The 23,319-nt window shown below is 40.3% G+C and overlaps 1 protein-coding gene across 1 annotated transcript in view; it reads left to right on the forward strand.

The window, feature by feature from the left end:
- The window catches only part of MED1 (mediator complex subunit 1), a 28,017-nt gene extending 10,284 nt beyond the window's left edge, over positions 1 to 17,733 (forward strand). Inside the window, exons 2-17 of the mRNA XM_075278238.1 lie at positions 126 to 225; positions 797 to 878; positions 958 to 1,012; positions 1,777 to 1,909; positions 2,788 to 2,816; positions 5,072 to 5,143; positions 5,223 to 5,285; positions 5,388 to 5,461; positions 5,560 to 5,649; positions 7,859 to 7,973; positions 9,148 to 9,272; positions 10,398 to 10,516; positions 10,716 to 10,917; positions 11,522 to 11,617; positions 12,235 to 12,340; positions 14,090 to 17,733. Of these exons, the coding sequence (XP_075134339.1) occupies positions 139 to 225; positions 797 to 878; positions 958 to 1,012; positions 1,777 to 1,909; positions 2,788 to 2,816; positions 5,072 to 5,143; positions 5,223 to 5,285; positions 5,388 to 5,461; positions 5,560 to 5,649; positions 7,859 to 7,973; positions 9,148 to 9,272; positions 10,398 to 10,516; positions 10,716 to 10,917; positions 11,522 to 11,617; positions 12,235 to 12,340; positions 14,090 to 17,339 (4,698 nt within the window). The 5' untranslated portion in view covers positions 126 to 138 and the 3' untranslated portion in view covers positions 17,340 to 17,733. The remainder of the gene's footprint in view (positions 1 to 125; positions 226 to 796; positions 879 to 957; positions 1,013 to 1,776; positions 1,910 to 2,787; positions 2,817 to 5,071; positions 5,144 to 5,222; positions 5,286 to 5,387; positions 5,462 to 5,559; positions 5,650 to 7,858; positions 7,974 to 9,147; positions 9,273 to 10,397; positions 10,517 to 10,715; positions 10,918 to 11,521; positions 11,618 to 12,234; positions 12,341 to 14,089) is intronic.
- The last annotated feature ends 5,586 nt before the right edge of the window (positions 17,734 to 23,319 follow it).

Raw genomic sequence — 23,319 nt, forward strand, 5'->3', positions numbered from 1 at the left:
TTGCAGTATACCTTGTCTGGAGCTGCAGCTCTTTGCTGTTGTGGAACTCTTTGTTTTGACTGAATTTGCTTCTTACAATTTTTTTTACTTAATGTAATCATTTCTTTTTTTTTTTTTTACTACAGGGTCCCAGCCAAAATGAGTTCCCTCCTGGAACGCCTCCATGCCAAGTACAGCCAGAATCGACCATGGCCTGAAACAATTAAGTTGGTTCGGCAAATTATGGTAAGATAAAATCAATTTATGTAAAGACAATAACAAAGAGTTGGGGGAACTTGCCAGAATGTTTTCTCGGGCATGCGCAGTTGGCTTTGCCCGAGGCCTAGAAGTTTGAACCCAGCTCTGGAAGAAGATGTGAAGATGAAAGCGGCGCTGGAGATTTCTCTTGCAGCATTGGGGACAACCCCAGTGATGTTTGAGCGCTGGGGCCCGCCCTCAATGCTGCAAGAGAACTCATTTGCATACCGATGAAAACCAGGATTTCTACCGAACGGCGGCCCATAGAAGACATCTAAAGGTAGGAGAAGAATAGCCTTTCTTAAAGGGATCCGATAATTGGATACCCTTTCTTTTTCTCCCTAACACGTATTCCTACGTGTTAGGGAGAAAAGGGTATCCAATGATAAGAACCCTTTAAGGCTATTCCGACGTGGTAGGTAGAAAAAAAATACAATTTTAATGCTAGAATCCCTTTACTATCAATTTACGCTTCCAGTCTACTAGGTTTATATTTTAGTAGTAGGTTTATTTCATGCTTGTTGGACGCTTTTTAATTATTTTTTCATTTATTTTGCAGGAGAAGAGGACTGGAATAATGACTGGAGGAGGGCACCAGAATTTAGTGAGTTGTCTGGAAACTCTACAGAAAGCTTTAAAAGGTGAGCAGTATTCTAATACTTCAGTAGAAGATTACTTTTTTTATGGAACATGACATTAATAAGTCAGTTCTTTTTTCAGTGTCTTCCCTGTCTGCCATGACGGACCGCCTGGAGTCTATAGCAAGACAAAATGGGTAAGCTGGCTGTAAGGTGTTTATATATCTTGTATGAAATTTAAGACACAGAACTCTTGAGGTGGAGATCAATTTTGGGTTGAGTCAGACAATAGTTTCTGACTTTGGCTTTACAATAAAATGATTAGTTATATCACACAGTTGTTAATATTGTAAAATTTACCAGATAGTTTGTTGTATATGTACTGTCCTAAAAATTCAGTCACTGCTTTTTAATGAAGTAAGGCTCCGTTCTCACGGAGTAAGGCGCCGCTCAAGTAGACACGTATACACGTGTCAGAGCGCGGCGCTTCAAAACAGATCCCATTGATTTCAATGTGTTACGCACGTAAGCCAGCATCCATTGAAATCAATGGGATCTGTTGGGCTGTAGAAAACTAGAGGAGTCAGAGCCGGTGACTTGACCTACCAACGCCACAGCCTTGCCAGAACATCATATTTGTATGTACTTGATGACCAATGCGCTCACTCTATTTGTCATTCCCCATAATAACTCTATTAGTTTCCACTTTCACAGGTAGGAATGTGATACTCTAGAACAGTGTCACTATGGAAAGCTATAAGCTCTGCAGTACAGTCTATTCAACTGCAATTTGATGTGACCCATCCCAGTTATTAATACGAGTTTTCACATATTTGATATCATTTAGTCTGTTTCAGTTATGTATAATAAAATGGTTTAGCCTTTGTTCAATGATTATTATTGTTCACTGTAGTACGTTAGATTGTTGCAGTTCTAACGTGTATTTTTGTGTTAACTTCAGCCTTACATCACATTTAAGTCCTAATGGAACGGAGTGTTACATCAGCTCAGACCTGTTCTACCTAGAGGTTCATCTAGATCCAGAGGGGCAGTTGTCTGATGTCAAGGTTGCTCATCAGGGAGAAAGCCCAATGGTAAGTGTACGCACATATTTAAATAGGTGCAGCCCAAAGCCTCCTGCACATGGTTATAATGCATTCAGATTTTCAGGACAGTATTGTGCTAGCAAGTTCCATCCTGTTAACTGGGCCAAATGACCCAACCTTACAACATCAGAGGAATCCGTGATGTGGTAAGTTTGGGTCATTAGACCTGAGGTTGGAAAAGCGATTGAGGAATGTAATATAGTCTGAAAAATGTGGACTCATTACATCTCTGTGCATTAGGCATTAGTGGTCTTTCAATATACAATACGTACATGCAAAAAAATTAGACCTTGGTTATAGTAGTGTGTATCATTCCAGCCCTGCAGATAGATAGGTTAGTGTCACCTAAATCAAGCAGTGTTTCCCCTTGTGAATCGCTGCTTCTTTTGCTGAGATACTACTGTTTTTGTACATACATATGTACAGCATACAAATGAACTCTATAGAGTGCTGAGGGTGTTGTTGTTGCTCCAAATACCTAATTTGCAAAATCAGTAATATCTTGGCAATGAAGTCACTGTTCCACTCTGTTTGATTCAGGTGACCCTAACCTGTGCTGGGTTGTTAAGCTCAACTCTGGCGGCAGACTCTCTTTGACTTCCATGTTTATCCTTGGCTATTCACACACGTGCATGGTAATGTAGGTGCAGTGGTTGAGACCAAGGTTTATTTCTAATCATACCACTGGGTTTACAACTACAATAAATTGTGACCTGACTACCGTATGTTATGTAGTGAGAACTAGTTGTCTGTCTGCAGTAGTATTGACTCAGACTGTCATTATTTGAGTATTTGCATCTTTACTTTCGACATTACTATAGTTAATATAGGTGTGGTTATAACTGGTTGTCTTCTTCTTTTTACAGAGCAGTCCAGAACTTGTTCAGCAACTAAGGTTGGTTACCTTTCATTAAGTAGGGGCGGGTTTACTTTTTTGTAGTAGTTTCTAAACTACAGACGTTAGTAGAAAGAATTCACCTAGATTTATTCCACCTTTCCTTTTGTATATGTAAGCCATGTTGCTGTTAATGTCATTCCCCTCTTGCCCCACAATGTCCCCCAGAGGGGTTGTATATAGAGATGAGCGAGTACTGTTCGGATCAGCCGATCCGAACAGCACGCTCGCAAAGAAATGAATGGACGTAGCCGGCACGCGGGGGGTTAAGCGGCCGGCCGCCGTCAAAGAGGAAGTACCAGGTGCATCCATTCATTTCTATGGTGCGTGCTGTTCAGATCGGCTGATCCGAACAGTACTCGCTCATCTCTAGTTGTATACTGTGTTTGACTGTGATTCTGCAGTTGTTACAGAGAGTCTACCACAAATTAGTAAATCAGGGATGATTAGTCATATAATGATCGTACCTTTGATTTTGTGTAAGTGCTTTGTTACTGCTAGGAAAATCAATTTTTATTCATATACAAATAAGCTATTATGTGCACCGACACATAGCCATGCCTACGTTAGTACCAATCTATCATAGATACATGTTAAAGGATTAGATCCTAAAGACACCTTGGTGTGATTCTTATCAATAGGCAGCAGCTTTCCTAAAATAACAGCTTATCCAGCCAAGTGCTATGAACCTGGAGTCTTGTATTCATGAGTGGTAGGTTCCCTTGCCTTCATTCTGCTGATTGGCAGCTTTCACCCAGTTAAGGGTAGTTCACACGGAGTAAACGCGTGCTCATTTTGGCAAAATACACGTGTAAAGAATACACGTGTAAAAATAAGACTCCCATTGACTTCAATGACATTTTACACGTGCATTTTGACATGTTTTTTTACACGTGTAAAAAAATGTCATTAAAGTCAGTGGGAGTCTCAGGGCCCCTTCACAAGGAGTAAACGCGTGTGTATTTTGGCAAAATACACGTGTAAAATTAGAATCCCATTGACTTCAATGACATTTTTTTTACATTTGTAAAAAAACACGGCAAAATACACGTGTAAAATGTCATTGAAGTCAATAGGAGTCTTATTTTTACACGTGTATTTTGCCAAAATACACATGCGTTTACTCCGTGTGAAGTTTTTACACGTGTATTTTTTACACATATATTTTGCCAAAATGAGCGCGCGTTTAGTCCGTGTGAATTACCCCTTTGACCCATGCAGAGGAATAAGCATGTTTCCAGTGTATGGCCGAGTTGGCAAAGGAGTGCACTTAGAGTGACGTCACAGTGCATTCCATGATTCACTTGCCTCTATGGGGGCTTCTGATTCATTCTCTTCCGATGACATAGATAATTTTAGAGCAGATCCTGTTGTGCATGGTTCGGAAGCCCCTGTAGAGGTTTGTGTAGAGCCTCAGCAGGAGGGTGTCTCGAGCCGTGGACACTGTGTCTGACTCAGCCGCGGAATCCGCGTGAAGATAGGTTGTGTCGCAATTTTTTTCCCACTAGCTGAAAAAAAATTGCTAGCAGAAAAAAAACTGCGAGTGACTCCCATTGAAATTAATGGAAGATATTTTTGCAGGCAGATTTTGAGGCGGATTCCGTGTCAAAATCCGCCTGTAGAAAACTCTGTGTGAACAAATCCTGAGTGAATGGAGAACCAGTCACCACGCGCACAGGTGCTTCATTCACATGGAGGAGGTATGGGATACTTTCAGTCCCCCTTTCCCCTTATTGTCAGGGCCAGTGGTTGGATAACCAGCAATGTGATATTTATTCCCTATCCTGCGAATAGGGGATAGGTGTCTTTAATGGGGCAGCCCCTTTAAATCTTATTATATGTATGGTTTTTATTTTTATTTTTTTTCTTGTTAGAAGAATACATAGCTGTTCTCCATGTCATTTGCTGCAATGTCATAGGGTTCATATGCCGACATACTTTTTGGTTGATTATTACCTAAACTTCTTATTGCTACTGCTTTGCCTGGAAGATCTAGAAATCTTGAAGGGGTTGTCCAGGAATAGGAAAACATGGTTGCTTTTTTCACAAAAACAGTTCCACGCTTGTCCTTGGGTTGTGTATGGTATTGCAGCTAAGTCCCCATTCACTTCACTGGAATTGATCTGCAAAACCAGACATTTCCATGGACTGGCGGGGAACAAAGTCATGTTTTTCTAAATCGAGATAACTACTTTAATATATTTGTAGTGAAGGTAAACGCTAATCTTTGCTGACTTTCCTTTATTTTTCATCAGGGATAAGAATTTTGAGGACTTCTCTCAGTATTTGAAGAGCCTGGTAAACCTGTACAAGATGCCAGGAGATAAGTGAGTCGCCATTATATTTTTATCAGGCACAGGCTGTGCAGTGTAGAAATGTATCTGACTGTTGTTTTTTTCTACACAGGAAAATGTTTTTAGCCCTTCAGTCTTTGGAAATGGACCTCACCAAAATGGCTGCAATGTATTGGTAAGCGGAACAGCACTAGCAGTCCTCAATGCTTGATAAAATAATCTACAATGTATAAACATACATTTAATAACTTCTTATTGTGATATGTATTTCTTACAGGCAGGTAACCAATGCCAGTGTTTTGGACAAAATATTACAGGGAACTGTCGGACATCTTACACCAAGAAGTGGAGGTAATCTCTACATAAAAAAAAAGATAGTTCTAGTAGTCTGATATACAGAGGATCGTGGTTTGTAACAAAATGTTCCTACTTCTTTTTTTCCATTTTAGGCCATGTTATGAACTTAAAGTATTATATCACTCCATATGACCTTGTTGATGATGCCACCGGTGCTACAGTAACACTCAACGAAGGGCAAGGTGAGTTATAAAAAGGAGGATATTGGTTAAATGGAGTCTGTCTGCTTCAAATTCGGTATTATGATGAGATTTATTCAAGAAGAATATCTTGTAAGTGTAGAGTTAAAGCCATATGTCCCATCATGGAAATTGCTGTATATAGCGGTTTCATTCCTATGTAACATAATCCATAGTATATTTAATGGGCAACATGGTGGCTCAGTGGTTAGCACTGCAGCCTTGCAGTGCTGGCATCCTGGGTTCAAATCCTGCCAAGGACAACATCTGCAAGGAGTTTGTATGTTTTCCCCATGTTTGCATGGGTTTCCTCTGGGTACTCCGGTTTCCTCCCACATACCAAAGACATACAGATAGGGACTGTAGATTGTGAGCTTTATATGGGACAGTGACTGTCAATGTCTGTAAAGCGCTGCGGAATATGATGGCGCTATACAAGTAAGCATAATAAATAAATAATCAAATGCAGTAGGAAAAGGCAATCTTTAATACAGATCAATGTGAACAGCGTTTCAGTCAGGTATGACCTTTATCAAGTCAAATTTGCATGGTGAGTCTGTAACAGAAACTGTAGAATAACCAAGGGATCTTAATCTCTAGACCAGGGGTACTCAACTACTTTTGCAACGTGTGAAGGCAGCAGGCATGATTACCAATCTCTGCTCCCACCAGTGCAATAGATCAGGGCTTGGGGCAGTGGCAGGGAGATGAAGGTTTCTCTTGGCCACTATTCTAATGAAAGAGCCAGGAGGCAGGGGTTCCATGCAGCTGGTGGTTGAGTATCCCTGCTCTAGGCTTTACTTTATCTAATACCAATTTTGAAGTGACAGACTCCTTTTAATGCTGATAACCTTGGGTAAGTGAGGGTTTAGAGCTTTCTTCCTAGTCTAGGACAGAGAGGTGATATAGGCAACCCTGGTGGTCTATGATATTGGAAGGTTTTATGTCATTACCCATTGCGTTTTGTGATATTGAAGATACACCATTTCTGATAGTGCCTGCTTCCCTGGTGTTTTTTGATTATGGCGATTGTGTTTCAAAGAACTTTCCTGTCCTACAGAGGACTGTGAATAGCTGCACAGTTCTCTTTATGATTTAGTGTAGCACTCATGATCATTAATGAAATGGCCTGAGTAAGTTTGGAGTAGCATAGCCCTTGACTACAGTTTATAAGATGCATATGCTTTTTTAGCAAAGCTTTGTCTTGTTAAAGATTTGTCTTATAAGCCGAGAAGTACATTAATTGACATCCTGTGTATCTACGTGTCTTTGGTATGCTGTACAGTGTTTCCTGACATACTATAAGGAGTTTTCTGGCTCACAGGATAGGCAATCAATATGTGATCTGTCTGGGTCTGACAACCGACCTCACACAGATCATCTGTTCTAGTGGCCCCCAGGGCTGGAAGTTGCTAATGGATGAGAAGTGTGTGCAGGGCTCTCCTATTTAAAGAGGACCTTTCATCAGATTGGGCACAGGCAGTTCCATATACTGCTGGAAAGCTGACAGTGCGCTGAATTCAGCGCACTGTCGGCTATCCCGATCTGTGCCCCGGGTAAAGCGCTATCAGTCCCGGTACCGTAGCGCTTTAGTGTCAGAAGGGCGTTTCTGACAGTTAGCCAGGGACGCCCTTCTGCCCAGCAGCGCCTATCGTGCTGTGCTGTGGAGCGGGGAGGAACGCCCCCTCCCTCTCCTGATAATACTCGTCTATGGACGAGCTGTGTGAGCAGAGGGAGGGGGCGTTCCTCCCCGCTCCACAGCACAGCGTGATTGGTGCCGCTGGGCAGAAGGACGTCCCTGGCTAATTGTCAGAAACGCCCTTCTGACTGTAAAGCGCTACGGTACCGGGACCGATAGCGCTTTACACCGGGCACAGATCAGGAAAGCCGATAGTGCGCTGAATTCAGCGCGCTGTCAGCTTTCCAGCAGTATATAGAACTGCCTGTGCCCAAATCGGTTAAAGGTCGTCCTCTTTAAATAATAGGAGTTGTGTTGCAACTCACTGGATCCACCACTATGCTGTGAACAGGGCTCTTGTGCTGCTCCTATTACTTGAACAGGAGTGATGCTACAGTGCAACCCATTCACTAGCAGCTTGTGGATAGCTCATCACTATGAAATTTCAATTTAAGTTCAGAAAACCTCTTTAAATTATGACAGATGCTAATATCCTTTTGAATGAACTTAATATGTACATTTCTTATCTTTCAGTACTCCCTCGATCACTTGGTTTGAATGTATCAGTTACCATTGAAGCCACATCTGCAATGTACAAACTACCCATTGCTCCTCTCATCATGGGCTCCCATCCTATTGATAATAAGGGGTAAGCACTCCCATCTGCAGTCCATAGAGCCAGAGCAGGCGCAGATACTTTTTAGGTTACCTTATTCAAGACACTGTTTGTTCTTATTTGTGTTTGCTATGCAATATCCACACATCTGAACAAGATAATGTAAGAACTGAATATTTCATGCTAAGACTTGGAGTGGGAGACAGTATAGGAAAGTCTTTGACAGTAGGTTGTTAACCCCTTCCCAGTCTTTGCCTTACATTTACAGTGCTATTTCTAAAGTAATAGTACATGTACTGTACATCACTGTGATGATATGTGCAAAAAAGCTAAGCTGTGCCATTAAGAGAATGCGTTGTCTGTAACATACAGATGACTGCTACAGTAGCCAAGATCAAAGATAACTCAGATCCTGCCTGTATAACCCTACTGGGTGATTCAAAAGAAGGGAGGGGGCTAAAAAGAAGTTTGAAATACAAGTATTTTCACTTTTTTTTTCAAATATTGTGTGGAGGTTGTTTTTTGTAGAAGTTTTTGGATTGTATTTCATTAACCTATTTTACTACCTTTTAGTAGAAAGCAAGCTCTAAAGTTCTCCCTAGTAACACTCTAAGCAGGCAGGGGGAGTCTGTATTCATAGTGCATTGCCAGTATGTATGGCTGTAACACTTGTCAAAGGGGAGGTGTCACCTCAAATAGTGGGATCTCTGGTTTTATGTCTCTTGAGTCATATGGAAGCTGAGAGTCTCATCAAAAGCTAGTTGTGTAGGTTTGGGGATCTATCACAGATTAGCCTTATTATAACATTAGCTGTCCTGCAAGCGTTTTTTTGAAACATTCCCATTGCTAAATTATAAGACTAAGAAGTGCATTATGAAATTTCCCGATACACTTATGTATGCCATGTATGGTGTACGTTTTCATCTGTCTCACATAAATATAGCATGAGCTTCAATTGATGAGTAGATGTAGTAGCATTAATTTCACCGTCTGTGAATGAGGGCTATTATCCCGACTGATATTTTGACGGTCCGTTGTAGGGCCATGCCCTTCTTATGTCCATTTTCACAGATGCTTATATACACTGCACTCGGTTGCAAAACTGCCCTGAACAATGGTTGTTTTTCACGGCTGTTTTGCGCCATATTTGTGTGACTGTAGGCTTACATTTGGTCTTAATAACAATTAGTGATTTTCCATTTTGTAGAACTCCATCATTCTCCTCCGTCACTAACACCAACAGTGTGGACCTTCCTGCCTGTTTTTTCCTGAAGTTTCCACAACCTATTCCTGTCTCTAGTGCTTTTATTCAGAAAATCCAGAACTGTACAGGTGAGTGGAGCTGCAGTTATTATACTTTCTTGATGGGTCCTAGGCTGGCTAATAATACCGATATACAATGTGGCATTAGCTGCAAGCAGGGTCTTACTGCTGGTATTTTCAATCACATTTATTGATTATTGCTTATTCTCCTATCATTGACTATGTGGATTTACATTGGGCTGGGCTCACATTGTGTTTTTTTAACTATGAAATGCTTGCTTTTTTAATTGTAGTAAAGAGTAGCAAATGTTACTGTGCATTTTACCTGTATGCTGATGGCCATTAAATCGAAAATCTCTGGTTAAGGCTACTACTACAAGTGCCTGATTTCGGTATATCTGCATGCAGTCATCGGGCCACTGGTGCTTTCACTGCTTATTTCTCGTCACTCAGTAAAAGCAAAACCGCGCGGCCAGTAATGATAACAACTAAAATGAAGTGAAGGCATTGGTAGCCCAGGAACTGACTGCAGCTATTGCTCCATCAAGTACATGTTGTAGCTCCAACTTAACTGCCATAGTAAAATTGTGCTACGTAACTGAAGTGAATAGTAAAATATGTGCTACTCAGGCAATTTTCGTTTTTTTTTTTTGTTGTTTTTTTTTTTTAAAAAGTAAGAAAGCATAATGTGATCCCAGTCTTACATTTATTATCAGTAAATGGGCCAGCAGCATGGCTGAGCATCATGTGTCTGCACCCAAAATGTGCTTCTGATCAGCTGACTAACCTGCAAATCCTGTTTTGTTGGCTGATCACGTCTTTTATGTGGCATAGAGTAAGGACACACATTCAGGTTTTGTTGATGCGGTTTTGAAGCCAAAACTAAGAGTGGTATGAAAAACAAAAAGAATATGTTCTGGTTCTCACACTTTATGATACACATCTGGTTTTGGCTTCAAAAACTGCATCAACTAAACCTGAATGGATGTGCTGCACACAAGCTATCAAAATGTATAGGGGGATGAACAATCCCATTACTGATTGTTCTTCCCCCACATAGTTTACATCGACCTTTGTAAAATGTTGAGGCAAAATAGCGCCGGACACAGTGTTATAGTGTTGATCAGTGCTCTATGGGAGCATTGGGCAGTGTAAATAGGCCCATAGTCACTCATCTTCTTGACCTTTCTATAGGTATTCCTTTGTTTGAAACCCCACCTAACTTCTCACCTCACTACGAGCTGGTCACTCAGTTTGAACTAGCCAAAGATAAGGAGCCAGCACCTATGAACCACAACATGCGATTTTATGCGGTAAGTATACATTTTCTTGTAAAGTCTTAAAGGGGTTTTCTGGGATTGGCTGGTGGGAATATGACCATCAGGACATCCACTGATCAATAGACTTAAAGGGCCCTGATGCTTTTGATATTGATGTACAAGGCTTAAAAAATAGAGAAGTTTGTGGAAAATATATTTCATTGAAATCATATGTTCTATTATTTCATTCCAGTCTTTACCAGGTCAGCAGCATTGCTATTTTCTGAATAAAGATGCTCCTCTTCCTGATGGGAGGTGCTTGCAGGGGACCCTACTGAGTAAGATACCCTTTCAACACCCTGGACGTGTCCCCACCATTCTCAACCTTATCCGACATCAGATGGCTTGTAATACACTGATTGGAAGTTGTGTGAAGCGTACTGTGCTAAAGGAGGGTATGTTACCACCTTGGTGCTAAGGGAATTTTATAAGCAGCCTGCAGATTTCCCTAGTTCTTTGTTTTAAAATGACATCACTCTTAATCTAGTTTATATGTTTTGGTGCAATTCTTTTACTCATAAATCATTATAAATGAATAAATAAGAAAAAAATAAATAAATATATACATATATATATATATATATATAAATATATATATATATATATATACACACACACACACACACACAAAAACATGTGGGAACATGTTTGTTGTGTGTGTGTGTATATATATATATATATATATATATATATACACACACACACACACACACAGCATGTGATCATATACACTGGGATTTATCAATACCTGTATAAAGGCGGAGAGGTTGCAAGTTACACATACCAGTTGGTTGCTAAGGGCAAGTACTCCGTTGATTTTCCATTTACTAGTTTGATACATGTGCTATTTTGTTGTTCCACTCCATATTCTTCCTACTCTTAAGGACCTGTCGGAGGATTATTTGGGAAAACTCTCCTAAGTTGACAGCAATAGATAGGATAGGTGACTTAGTTCTAATAGTCTTATAAACTGCATTGTTTTTCTGCTTTATCCTATAGATTGCCCTAACCTTTTGCAGTTTGAGGTTTCTCCACTCTCAGACTCCTGCATCAGTATCTCATTCCAGCATCCGGTTAATGATTCTTTGGTTTGTGGTAAGTGCCTTGAATGGTGAAGAGGGATATGCAGTAGGTGGTGAAAGGTTAGCCACTTTACTGAACAAAAAATGACCTCTTATCTATTACTATTTTGTCACCTTTTTTACAGTGTCCTTTGTTCTGCTATAGTGATGCCAGTTTCAGAGCTGCTGCCCATCCACTATTGACCTGTATTCTCAGGTGTATTTAGAATGAATTCAGACTTTGCTAAAGAGGTTGTCTGACCACAGGCTACTCCTATAATGGGGGTCAGACCCCAATATCCCCAACCAAACTAGTAATTGTACTGGGATGTACAAACCAGTCAAACATTCCCTCCTTTTGTGGCTGTCCGTGTAATTTGCTCTAATTTGGCCCGGGAAGTTGAAGCATCTTAATAATGTGCATATGAGTAAGGATTGTCTACCCTTTAGGCACTCCTCTATCAGTGATCAATGACTGGACTTGGTGTGTTAAAGTGCTACTGCTCTCCTTAGTGGTAAACAGGTGTAATTCAGTGAATAAGAAGAAATAAGAATTTATTCTCTGTACCTTTACCAGCACAATATATGGGGGCCACTCTTAGTAAGTCTTTTTCTATACTTTGTTACTGATTGTCATTGTTTTTCATACAGTTGTAATGGACGTTCAGGACTCTACCCATGTATCCTGCAAGCTGTACAAATGCCTTTCAGACGCTCTCATCTGTACGGATGATTTTATCACTAAAGTGGTTCAGAGGTAAGTTTGTTGTTCTGTGTTCAGCCTGTACATTAAAAATGATGGTACACATAGCACTTAATCTTTTGTGTTTTGCATATTTAGAGTAGTTATGCTGCACCCATTTTTCATGAACATCAAAGTTTTTACTTTGTGCTTTTTTTTTTTCTTTTTTTTTTTTTAATTTGGGGTCATGTTGTTTTTTGGGTTTTTTTTGTGAAGGCCCTCAGCAGACCCCCCAACAGTCACATACTTAAAGGGGTTCTCCAAGGAGTCTGTATATACTTACTTCACCCAGGAATTTAGGCACAGTAGCCATGGGTTTGGGTTCCACCTTTAGGTCACCTGATAGTAAACCAGCACCTGGTCCCAAAGTCAGTCTCTCTCTTGTTCACTGCTAGTTACCTGCACTGTGCGGGCTGGTTTTATTGAGTTTCCCAGCTCCCATAGCACAGGTGAACACTGGAGTGGAGGGACAAGCCAAAGCAGTTCTGAGGCTAGGTGCTGACTCCGTTCACTTGAGCCAGTGTCAGAACAAGCCCAGAACTCTTAGACACATCACCTAAGAACTGTGCACAGCATCCTTGGAGAGCTCCTTTAAAAGTATCCTGTGGTTAGTGGAAAAGTGGTTTTTGTTATACCAGCCATCTACACTGCGCCCACATATATGAATGGATTCCAGCATAGAAAATCAGCATTGGGTTTGTCTGGACGCCACTGCTGTGTATAAGCCCAGAATGGGACTCTTTTGTCTCCATGGATCTACCTTTACTTTCAACCAGTGCATTGTAAACCCACAACTTAGTGACTAGCTCTTTAAAAAAGGCACATGTACAGCACTGTACCTCCAAAGCCACGTTTTCCAATACAGTATTGCATATGCGCATAATGTGACTGATTGTTTGCATATGGAATAAAAGTACTTTTTCTCAAAGATCATTTATCCAGTTGAAAGGTATGTACGAAAGTCTAATAACTTGCCTTATCCAACAGTGCTTTTAAATTGCGTACAGATAAATATGGTGGTAGACTCCATTCCATTTTAGAAATTGTGAAAGTGAAAAATGACTTGTGATCTCTCTTTGGACTGGTATTTATGACCTGCAGGATGTCAGAGTTCGGGTCTGTCACTTATTGACATTCCGTTCTTGTTACTCACCTGTCAGCACTACCGAGAAAGGGTGTTATACAGGTTTATCCTGAGTGATGGAAAGAGTCTGTAATAATATGTTACGGTGCATTTTATTGGTGCTTGCAATGGGCTGGAGCACGCAACTAGCTTTCTAGCTCAGGTAAAAATGACAATATAGCATTTTACCAAATAGCAAAATTAGTCTTTCCTATTGTGAATATAAAGCCTCAGTTTAACAACTCTGTCTACTGTCATACAATTTTGTAAAGATGTTCATCACACTATTTGCTGTACAATTTCTTCTCGAAGCCTTTCTCTCAAGACAGGTAAGCACATACCTTATAAAAGGCCTAAGATAGACATGGTCACTAGGGCATTTAGGAAATCTACTTATTGACCAGGCTTTGTTCCCTGTTTTTCATGCATGATGGTAGAATTCTTTCTTCTATAGCCACATGCATGAAGCCGGATGATATACTGTTTTTGTTTTTTATGTTTTTTTTTATTCCAGGTTTAAATCCTCTTTACAAATAGTGTATGATACTGTACTCTGATGGCAAGCATAAGTGGTATTGATATGTTTCATTTTGTATTGGTCTACTTCAGTCATTACATATTTTTTTTCTTCTGTTACATAGGTGCATGTCCATTCCTGTAACCATGAGGGCTATTCGTAGGAAAGCAGAGACCATCCAAGCTGATACACCTGCACTGTCACTTATTGCAGAGACCGTAGAAGATATGGTAAAGAAGAACCTTCCTCCAGCAAGTAGCCCAGGCTATGGAATGACCACTGGCACCTCAACTTTAATTACCACCCCAACCAACTCATATCCTTCAGGACCCATAACGTCTCTTTTTAACATGAATAACATGGGTAACATGGGTATGAAAGAGCGCCATGATTCCACAGGTCATGGGGAAGACTACAACAAAGTAACCCAGAATCCCATCCTAACCAGCCTGCTTCAAATAACAGGAAATGTGGGTGGAAACATAGGTTCAAGTCCCACCCCACCCCACCATACCCCACCTCCTGTTTCCTCTCCAGCGAGCAATACTAAAAATCATCCCATGCTGATGAACTTGCTCAAGGACAACCCAGCACAGGACTTCTCAACATTGTACGGCAGTAGTCCCCTTGAAAGACAGAACTCTTCTGGATCTCCTCGAACAGACCTAGGTCCATCAGGAACTGGAAAACCTAAGAAAAAGAGGCCTAGGACAGAAAAGATGAAAAATCAAACTGAAGATGACTTTCAGAGGGAGCTTTTCTCCATGGATGTGGACTCACAAAATCCAATTTTTGATGTAAGCATGGCTGGTGATGCGCTGGACACACCTCATATAACACCAGCACCTAGCCAATGCGGCACACCCCCTACCGTATACCAGCAGCCCATGGTTCATACACAGTCTGGTATGCAGAGAATTGTGAGGCTACCCAGTACCGACACCATTATCCCAGATGTTACAGATATCCTCTCAGACATTGCAGAGGAAGCTTCAAAGCTTCCAGGGACTGGAGAGGATTGTCCTAATCTTGGCACTCCTGTCAGAGACTCCTCTAGCTCCGGTCACTCTCAAAGCACTCTTTTTGACACGGATGTCTTTCCTGTCGATAGTGGAGGTGGTGGAGACAACCCTTATGCAGATGCTGCTGATCTCATTGCAGAGGCAAATGGAAGCCCAAATAGTGACTCATCTAATAATTTCTTCAACAGTGTGGATTTTAACCCAGAACTACTGAACAGTCAAAGTGGTTTTACAGATGACTTCAATGAAGACAGCAGCCAGAGCGACGATCATGATTTTTCTGGGCAGGACTTTTCTGGGCAGGGGCTATCACTGGGTGTAGTTTCAGGAATTCCTGTTGATGGGAGTGAAGGCAAGTACAAGGTAGGGCCAGCAGCTGAAACTGTAGATTTTAGTATTATTGGAGGTGGTAAGGGTTTGGGTGGGGTGGACATTATTGAACCACATAGTAGAAGTCAGAGCCCATTACTTGGAGATTTGACAAAAGATAGACAACAAAAACAGAGAGTGAAAGAGGGAAACAATGGGGGAGGGGGTGGAGGAGGTTTGAGTGGGATTCAGGGTACAGTTCTAGATACAAAATCTGGAAAGCGCAGCAGAACACCTTCTAGTGATGGTAAAAGCAAAGAAAAGCCACCCAAACGTAAGAAAGAGTCTGAAGGAAAATCACCCTCACACATTGCCAATCGTCCATTTACCCCACCTACTAGTACTGGTGGTTCAAAATCTCCAGGAACGTCAGGAAGATCTCAGACTCCCCCTGGCATGGCCACTCCCCCAATACCCAAAATCACCATTCAAATTCCCAAAGGTACGATGAGTGTTGGGAAGCCAACGTCTCATAGTCAGTATTCAAGCAGTGGTTCGGGAAACTCGTCAAGTAGCAAAAGCCATCATGGCCACTCCTCATCATCTTCCTCATCGGCCTCAGGAAAAATTAAGAACAGCAAGTCTGATGGATCTTCTGGAATGAAGATAGGCAGTGGAGGGAGTGGAATGTACACTGGTCCAACTGGATCAGGGGGTAGCCAGTCCAAAAGTGGCTCTCAGTCAATAGGCAAGCAAGGATCTTCTCCCATCACAAAACATGGGCTAGGAAGTGGCAGCAGTAGTTCTGGAAGTAGCAAGACTAAGCCACAGGGAAAACCATCGGTGTTAATGAACCCCTCACTCTCCAAGCCAAACATTTCTCCTTCACACTCTAGACCATCTGGAAACTCTGACAAATTATCTTCCCCAATGAAACCAATGCCAGGGACACCACCTTCTTCAAAAGCCAAGTCACCTATTGGCTCTGGGGGTTCCCATTTGTCAGGGGGAGGTTCAAACTCCACTATGAAGTCATCATCTGGTCTAGTTTCTTCAGGATCTCTTTCACAGAAGCCAAACTCCTCTTCATCCTCATCTTCTTCCTCCTCGTCATCATCCTCTTCATCATCATCATCCTCTTTTTCAGGTGGCTCAAATGTCTCCCAGAACCTTCATGGTACCTCTAAAGGGAAGTCCCCAAGCAGGAATAAAAAACCCTCACTAACAGCTGTTATAGATAAACTCAAACATGGGGTGGGTACTGGAGGTCCTGGTTCAGAGGATCCGATGGAGGCTTCTGGAGGGGGAGCAAACACTGGTACATCTAGTCATGTAATGTCCTCAAAACATGGACTTGTAGGAGGGGAATTTCCTGTTAAGCGTGAGAAGAGTGAGAAAGACAAATCAAAAGTTTCTGTCTCTGGCGGATCCTCTGATTCATCCAAAAAGGGAGACTCGAAGGGTTCAGGAAGTACTGGAGTAGCCAAAATTATTATCAGCAAGCATGATGGCGGTTCACCTAGTATCAAAGCAAAAGTAACCCTGCAGAAGCCTGGAGAAGGCAGCGGGGATGGGTTGAGGTCACAAATACCCAAGAGCTATGGCTCACCCTTGATCAGTGGTTCGACCCCAAAGCATGAGCGCTGCTCACCAAGCCACAACAAATCGCCAGCATATACCCCACAAACCCTTGATAGTGAAAGTGAGTCAGGTTCTTCCTCAATTGCTGAAAAATCTTATCAGAATAGTCCAAGCTCAGATGATGGTGGAGGTGGCCGAACTCAACCAGAGTACAGTGCGGAGAAGCACAAAAAGCATAAGAAAGAAAAGAAGAGGTTGAAGGACAAGGATCGTGATCGAGAAAAGAAGAAGTCCTATAGTATGAAGCCTGAAAGTTGGTCCAAGTCTCCAATATCTTCTGACCCTACTTTATCCATGGGTGGTGGCTCCCTTTTATCGTCCGAAAGAGCAGCTCGTCCGAGTCCAAGTTACTTAATTGGTGAAGAGGATGACTTAATGGATGTGGCTCTGCTAGGGAACTGAACTTTGTAAAATAAGACCTAGATCGAGTGCGGTGGCTATGTGTGCTGTTTCAGTTCTAGGTTTGTCCTGTTTCTGCTAGTAGGTGTAGACTTATCTGGCAGTAGATAGGATCCACCATTTTATTTTATTTTATTTGTATCTGTCCCATCTTAAATCTAAGTTATACAGAGGAGAAAGGCATTATAAGGCGTTTTACCACTTCTATAAGTGGACTTCTCACCTATGCACAGTGGAGGCAGCTGTTCTATATGGGCTATGCTTCTTTTCATTAGAATGCTGTGTATCAGTTTGAGCTTCTCATCCTCTCCCTACTATGTGTTAGTTGTATTATGGCTACGTCCACCATGTGTAAGTGAAGTGTTCACATTAAAATAGATTTAAAAAAAAAAAAAAATACACATCAGTATTTTAACAAAAAAGTAAAGCACCAGGTTTTGGTGTAGCTTTTAAGAAATCCGTTCATGGAAGTACAGTGCTTGTGAGAATGTGTTAAATGAATGTACATAATGAAACTGATTTTGATAAAGATCTGTATGCGTTACACATATAGATACATGTGTAAGGCTTTTCTTCTATAGTTGCGTGTTCAACACCAACTCAATTCAGCTGTGATTAAAAAAAAAAAAAATGCCTTATTTTTTTAAAGCATCCCGCTCACCTCTTTGTAATTCTGATTTTATTTGTAATAATTATATTTTAAAAAGTTTACATTTTATTTTGTGTAAATACCCCTTTCCTATATGTAAATAATTGACCTGATTTTTTTTTTTTTGTCATTTTATTCAAAAGAATTTTTGAAAAGAGTTCAGGAAATGTTTGTTATGGAAATAAAATGTTTGGTATAAAATTTGTTTCGGTGATACTTTTATTTTTTAAGCTGTAAACTCCCAAATATCTCTGGGCGTTTGCCTTCAGTAGTTTTAACTGCTGTATAGCATCATCCTGAATTTCCTGTTGGGTACGGATATGGGTTGCTTTGCGAGAGTTGGCAATCACCATTAAAGTCTTAAAAAGTTGTTACAGGAAGGATGTTTATTTTTATGGTTTTCCATACCGTGGCTGAGCAAAAACATAGTTGGTAGCCATTTAAGTGACCACAAGGGAATGCGAAAATACGAGACATATGAGGGTAGGTTTTGGCGCTCTGACATTGCATCTCCTCTGATACACCATCATGACTGTTAGGTTAACTAGTAAGTAATGAAGAAGGTACTGGAGTAGCCTTAATATATAGTAGGATAGCGTGCTTTTACTTATTTCTTTTAATTGGTAGATCACTCTTGCGTATGTTGTACTTGGCATTTTGACGTTTTAATACATTGAGTCTCCTGATGACTTAGAAATGTAATTTCAGTCTGGGTCGGGGCGGCGTGGAACTACCATATTAGTATTTTGGTCTGTTGGCTTTTGGCACTTAATAAGCGTAATAATCTCAGATATATCCGTTATCTATGCACTTTCATTAAGAGAAATATTAGGTGTTTTTCCATTCTTGGAGTTTTCATTGCTTTTTGGCGGCAAACATTGTAGTTTGCAGCTTTTGTTCCCATAAATAACTCTTTCTAAGTCATAAGCATCCTTTCAAATTTGTAGGAAAACTGATATATCATGGTTCCATTAAGCATGTGGGATATCCAGATCCCACTAACCACTCAGACATGGTTCCATTAAGAGCAGAAACCAATATAGAGTGTAACTTTTGTTACACAAAGCTAATATCATGTCTGGTAAGGGTTAAATTAATAAGCAGATGGCATTAAGTACTTTAGGAATCGAACTCGGTCTATTGTACGTGTTATGGACATGTACCAATGGGAGAGGTTCCTACACAACCAAACAAAATGCTTGGTTCTGAAGAATGGGGTGGCTGTTGCCCCTGTTGACCTGTACAAGTGTAAATCTACAGACTGCCTGTTGTTTTAGAATATTTAAAATTCAGAGCCTACGAGAATCCCATATTTTATGATACTTAAGACAATACTATAGTTATATTTTTAGGGCTAATCTGTTAACTGGAATAGTGTTTGAATTTATGGGAACACACGTTGGTAGAGCAAATGTCTGCCAAGTGGTATACTTGACGTCTGAGATCAGAACGTGATCTGATGTCTTATCTCCAGTAGGAGGGTGTTTTGGGCCTCCAAATTGATTACAAAAAGTTGACCATTACAGTTAAAAAAATAACCCATATTATATTATTACTTTATGCTTGAAAGTGATTGAATTGGTATTGGTTAGGCTCTTGCTAACATCAAAGGTTCAAGACCCATAGTAGACCTTGGTATTGTAGACTTTTTTTTCTATCTTTTTTTGTTTTTGTTTATTTTTATTGGTTACTGTGCGTGTGTGTATGATGTGTGTACTTATGGTGGCTATTCAGACCTTTGCTAGTTGACACAGACAAGGAGTAATTTTGAAGATCTATGAAAAACTGGCATTTCAAGGACCACAGCAAATCTTATCTCTATTCTTATTACAAAAAAATCAACCACATGACAGAAGACGACATTGCTATAATAATCATTACTATGATCTAAGGAACTTTGAGGAAAAAAAACACCAAGACACTATATTTGGAAAGACCACCAGGATCAAAATACAAGCTGGCATTACTCATAACAAAACTTCCAAAAAAGGTTTGATTAAGAGTTAAGAAGTTAGGTAGGAAGATGTTAAGGGATGTAAGATTCTTAGAGTGGGCTTGCTGTAGTGGGGACTGGTTTGTGCTGTATACAGGTCTATACCATTATATTTAGTGTTAAGTGTAACTATCCACTTTAGATGTGGTTGGCTTTTTAAAACTAAGCTGTTTAATATTATATCCCCCATGTCTGTGTACTCCAGTTTAGAAGGAGAGAAGACATTCACCATTGAGTGGAAAATCTGACGGTGTAGTCATTTCAGAAGATGGTGTTTCTTGAGAGAGCGATGGAACTTGGAAGTTTGTCGGGGAAAACTGCTGAGACCGATCACTGGATTCGTTTTCCTCCTACCACTCCAGACAAGCCCAACGCATTTCTGCTGCATAGTAATCTCTTTTAATAGCGCGTGGACTGACGAAGACACCCAGAGACCAGAATATTCTTTATAAAACTAGAGAAAAATGAATCAACTAAAACGTCTTTACCGGTTCTGACAACTAAGAACAGTAAGTCAGACCAGACAAAAATCTAGTTATTTGATATCTCAACAAGCAAGAATGAATGTACGGGTACAAGACCTAGTCAGACTTGACGGGCCTCATTCTATTTTTGCTAGAAGCAATCTACTTGTATAAGAAACTCCTTGAAGAAGAATATATATAGGTCAAAACATTTCAACGACTGGTGGATGCATAGAGATAGACCGTTGTCTGGCATTAACAGAGATGGTTTCTGTGTCGACTTGTATCACAAGTGGTTTATGCATTAATAATAATGTGGACCTACAGGTTGGCATGTAATTGCCAAAGGACTTTAGAAACGTGGCTCATATGCAAGTTGGTCCAAACACTACAATTGCACCTAAATGTACAGATTGACTATAGTTGTATATATAGTTTTCATTCCTCCCAATCTGGGATACACCAGAACATAAGATGATGGCCACTAAAGAAGTGGATATTGTGATGGTCCAAGTGGAGACAATACATGTGTGTTAAAGCATTAGGACTTCTATGCCTGGGTACATACTGTATTTTACTGTTCTTTATTTCTGAACCAGCAGTGGAGTTTTAAGGATTTGACGTAGAGACTTTTATATTGCTATTAAAGTAATATGTATAGGTGGTATATGGCTGTTTTACAGCAGTTTGTTTACATGTTATTGCTATATAGTTATATAAACCATATCTACTTTGCCATGTTCACTTCGGAAACGAACACTTGTGGTTTTAGTAACTGACAAGACTTAATAAAAACATTTTTATTTTTTTATAATCTGTGATTTGTAGGAATATTTCATGAATGTTTACTGTTGTAGTTGCATATAATTTGCATTTATTAACTGCTTTTTTAGGATCTTGCCATTGTTACAGTACCACTTCTACAATGTGGGAGTGAGATGTTGCCTTATTATGCACTTTTTGTATACTACAATTGATGTTCTGGCTGTAGACAAAAATCTATCAGCCGGAGGTGGAGGGAAGACAAGTAGGACATAGATCTTAAAGTAGTTCATCTCCTTTTACAAAATTGATCTTCAATCCTGAGAATATTCCATATTTTTGGAGCATGTGGTTTTAATAATGTGAAATGACAATAAATCCTACTGGCTAACATTAAAGAACAGTTTAGAGTCTGTTGGGGTAGACTCAAAGTATATTCTATTTGAACGGTCAAATTTTGTAATTGTTGTAGCCTTTTCTTCAGGTGGAAAAGTTGGAGGGCCAATCTTTGTTTCTGATGCCTCCATTGGTTTTTATAATAAAAAGTGTGACCAAAAAAAAAAATTTGCCATACATAAGCAGATGAATTCTGGCTGTTTTTAGACTTAAGTTGGTTAAGATGTCAAGTTTTGGCCATTTCAGCCAATTGTTTTCAGCCAAACATCCATTGGTGGTGGCCAATAGAGACGTGAACCCTGCTCGATCCTTTTGTGTAAACTTTGACTGATTCAGACTCAGAACCTGTGGCATGAGGCCCAAGATGATTAGTCTCACAGCAGGCAACCTTAGGAGGAATCTGAGCTGAAGACTGCCTTCAATTCTTTTCCAAATTATGCCTTGTGAACCTTACTGTACCATCATGATGGCCAGTTAGGGAATTTTTTTTTCTAAGAACTGATGTAAGATATAGACTGCTTCTTCTCCAATCAAATTTGCAATCAAAATGTCTTAATTCCAACCTCAAAACCTAACTTTGACAACCAATGTGATGTTGCCCACCTACTGGATTAGTTCTTACTGGAAATGGAGGTTTGGGCGGGTTCTGACCTGGAGTCACATGATCGGAGCTGGCACCCTGCGCTCAGGTTGCTCTACCTCTTTCCTCCCCTTCTGATTTTACTAGTTATCTGTGCTCTGGGGGCTAGACTAGTAAAGCCAAAAAGCCTGGTGACCACGGAGCAACCCAGGAGCTGGGTGCTAGTTCTAATCACATGACCGGGGGTTGGAATGAGTCCAAAACCTCCAGGTCCAGCATGAAAAAAAATTCCTTGGTAATGATTATATTAAAATTCCCTGGACAACTACCCTTTAATGCCCCTCAGAAAACTAATGTGAGATGTAGAGTGCTTCTTATTCACTGGAGCATTCAGTGTAATCTCATGCAAAACTCAATCCATAGGCAAATACTGCAAAATAAGTAAAAACCAATGAGGTATTCATGGCCAACAAAAGACTTACTTTGACTAACCCATTAAGGCCATATTTCTAGAAAACTACTGTAGGGTTTCTTTAAGTGGATATTATTTTTAGATTTAGGTAAATGGATAGATATTAATCTGAGACCATAGATTCAAAGCAGCATCTCATAAGCTGCTCACTTTCTAATACAGATTGGGCAGTGTAATGCATTCTGAACATATTGATCAATACTCTTTGTTGCTTTAGTTTACTTAATTGTGGTGCGGAATTGGAGGAGATGTGAATTAGTGCAGCCCTTCCCTTTATTCCTACAGAGAGAGAGAGAGAAGTGGTGAGCTATAAAATATATTGATAGTATTGAGATTGGTTTGCTAGCTGTTTTTGAGGTCCTGTGATCACAGCAGCATAGGCGCTGCTTTATGCAAGGGGAGGACAATAATGTCAGCTAGTAAGCTTATATAGATAGTAACCAAGACAGGGCTGTAGCTATACAGTTGAGTTTTGAAGAGGACGTTCTTTGTAAATTGGGATTTACACACGTGGACAAAATTGTTGGTACCCCTTGTTTAATGAAAGAAAAACCCACAATGGTCACAGAAATAACTGGAATCTGACAAAAGTAATCATATATAGAAATTCTATGAAAATGAACAAATAAAAGTCAGACATTGCTTTTCACGTCAACAGAATTTTTTT

Source organism: Leptodactylus fuscus, chromosome 6 (genome assembly GCF_031893055.1).
Source record: "Leptodactylus fuscus isolate aLepFus1 chromosome 6, aLepFus1.hap2, whole genome shotgun sequence".
Lineage (NCBI taxonomy): Eukaryota > Metazoa > Chordata > Amphibia > Anura > Leptodactylidae > Leptodactylus > Leptodactylus fuscus.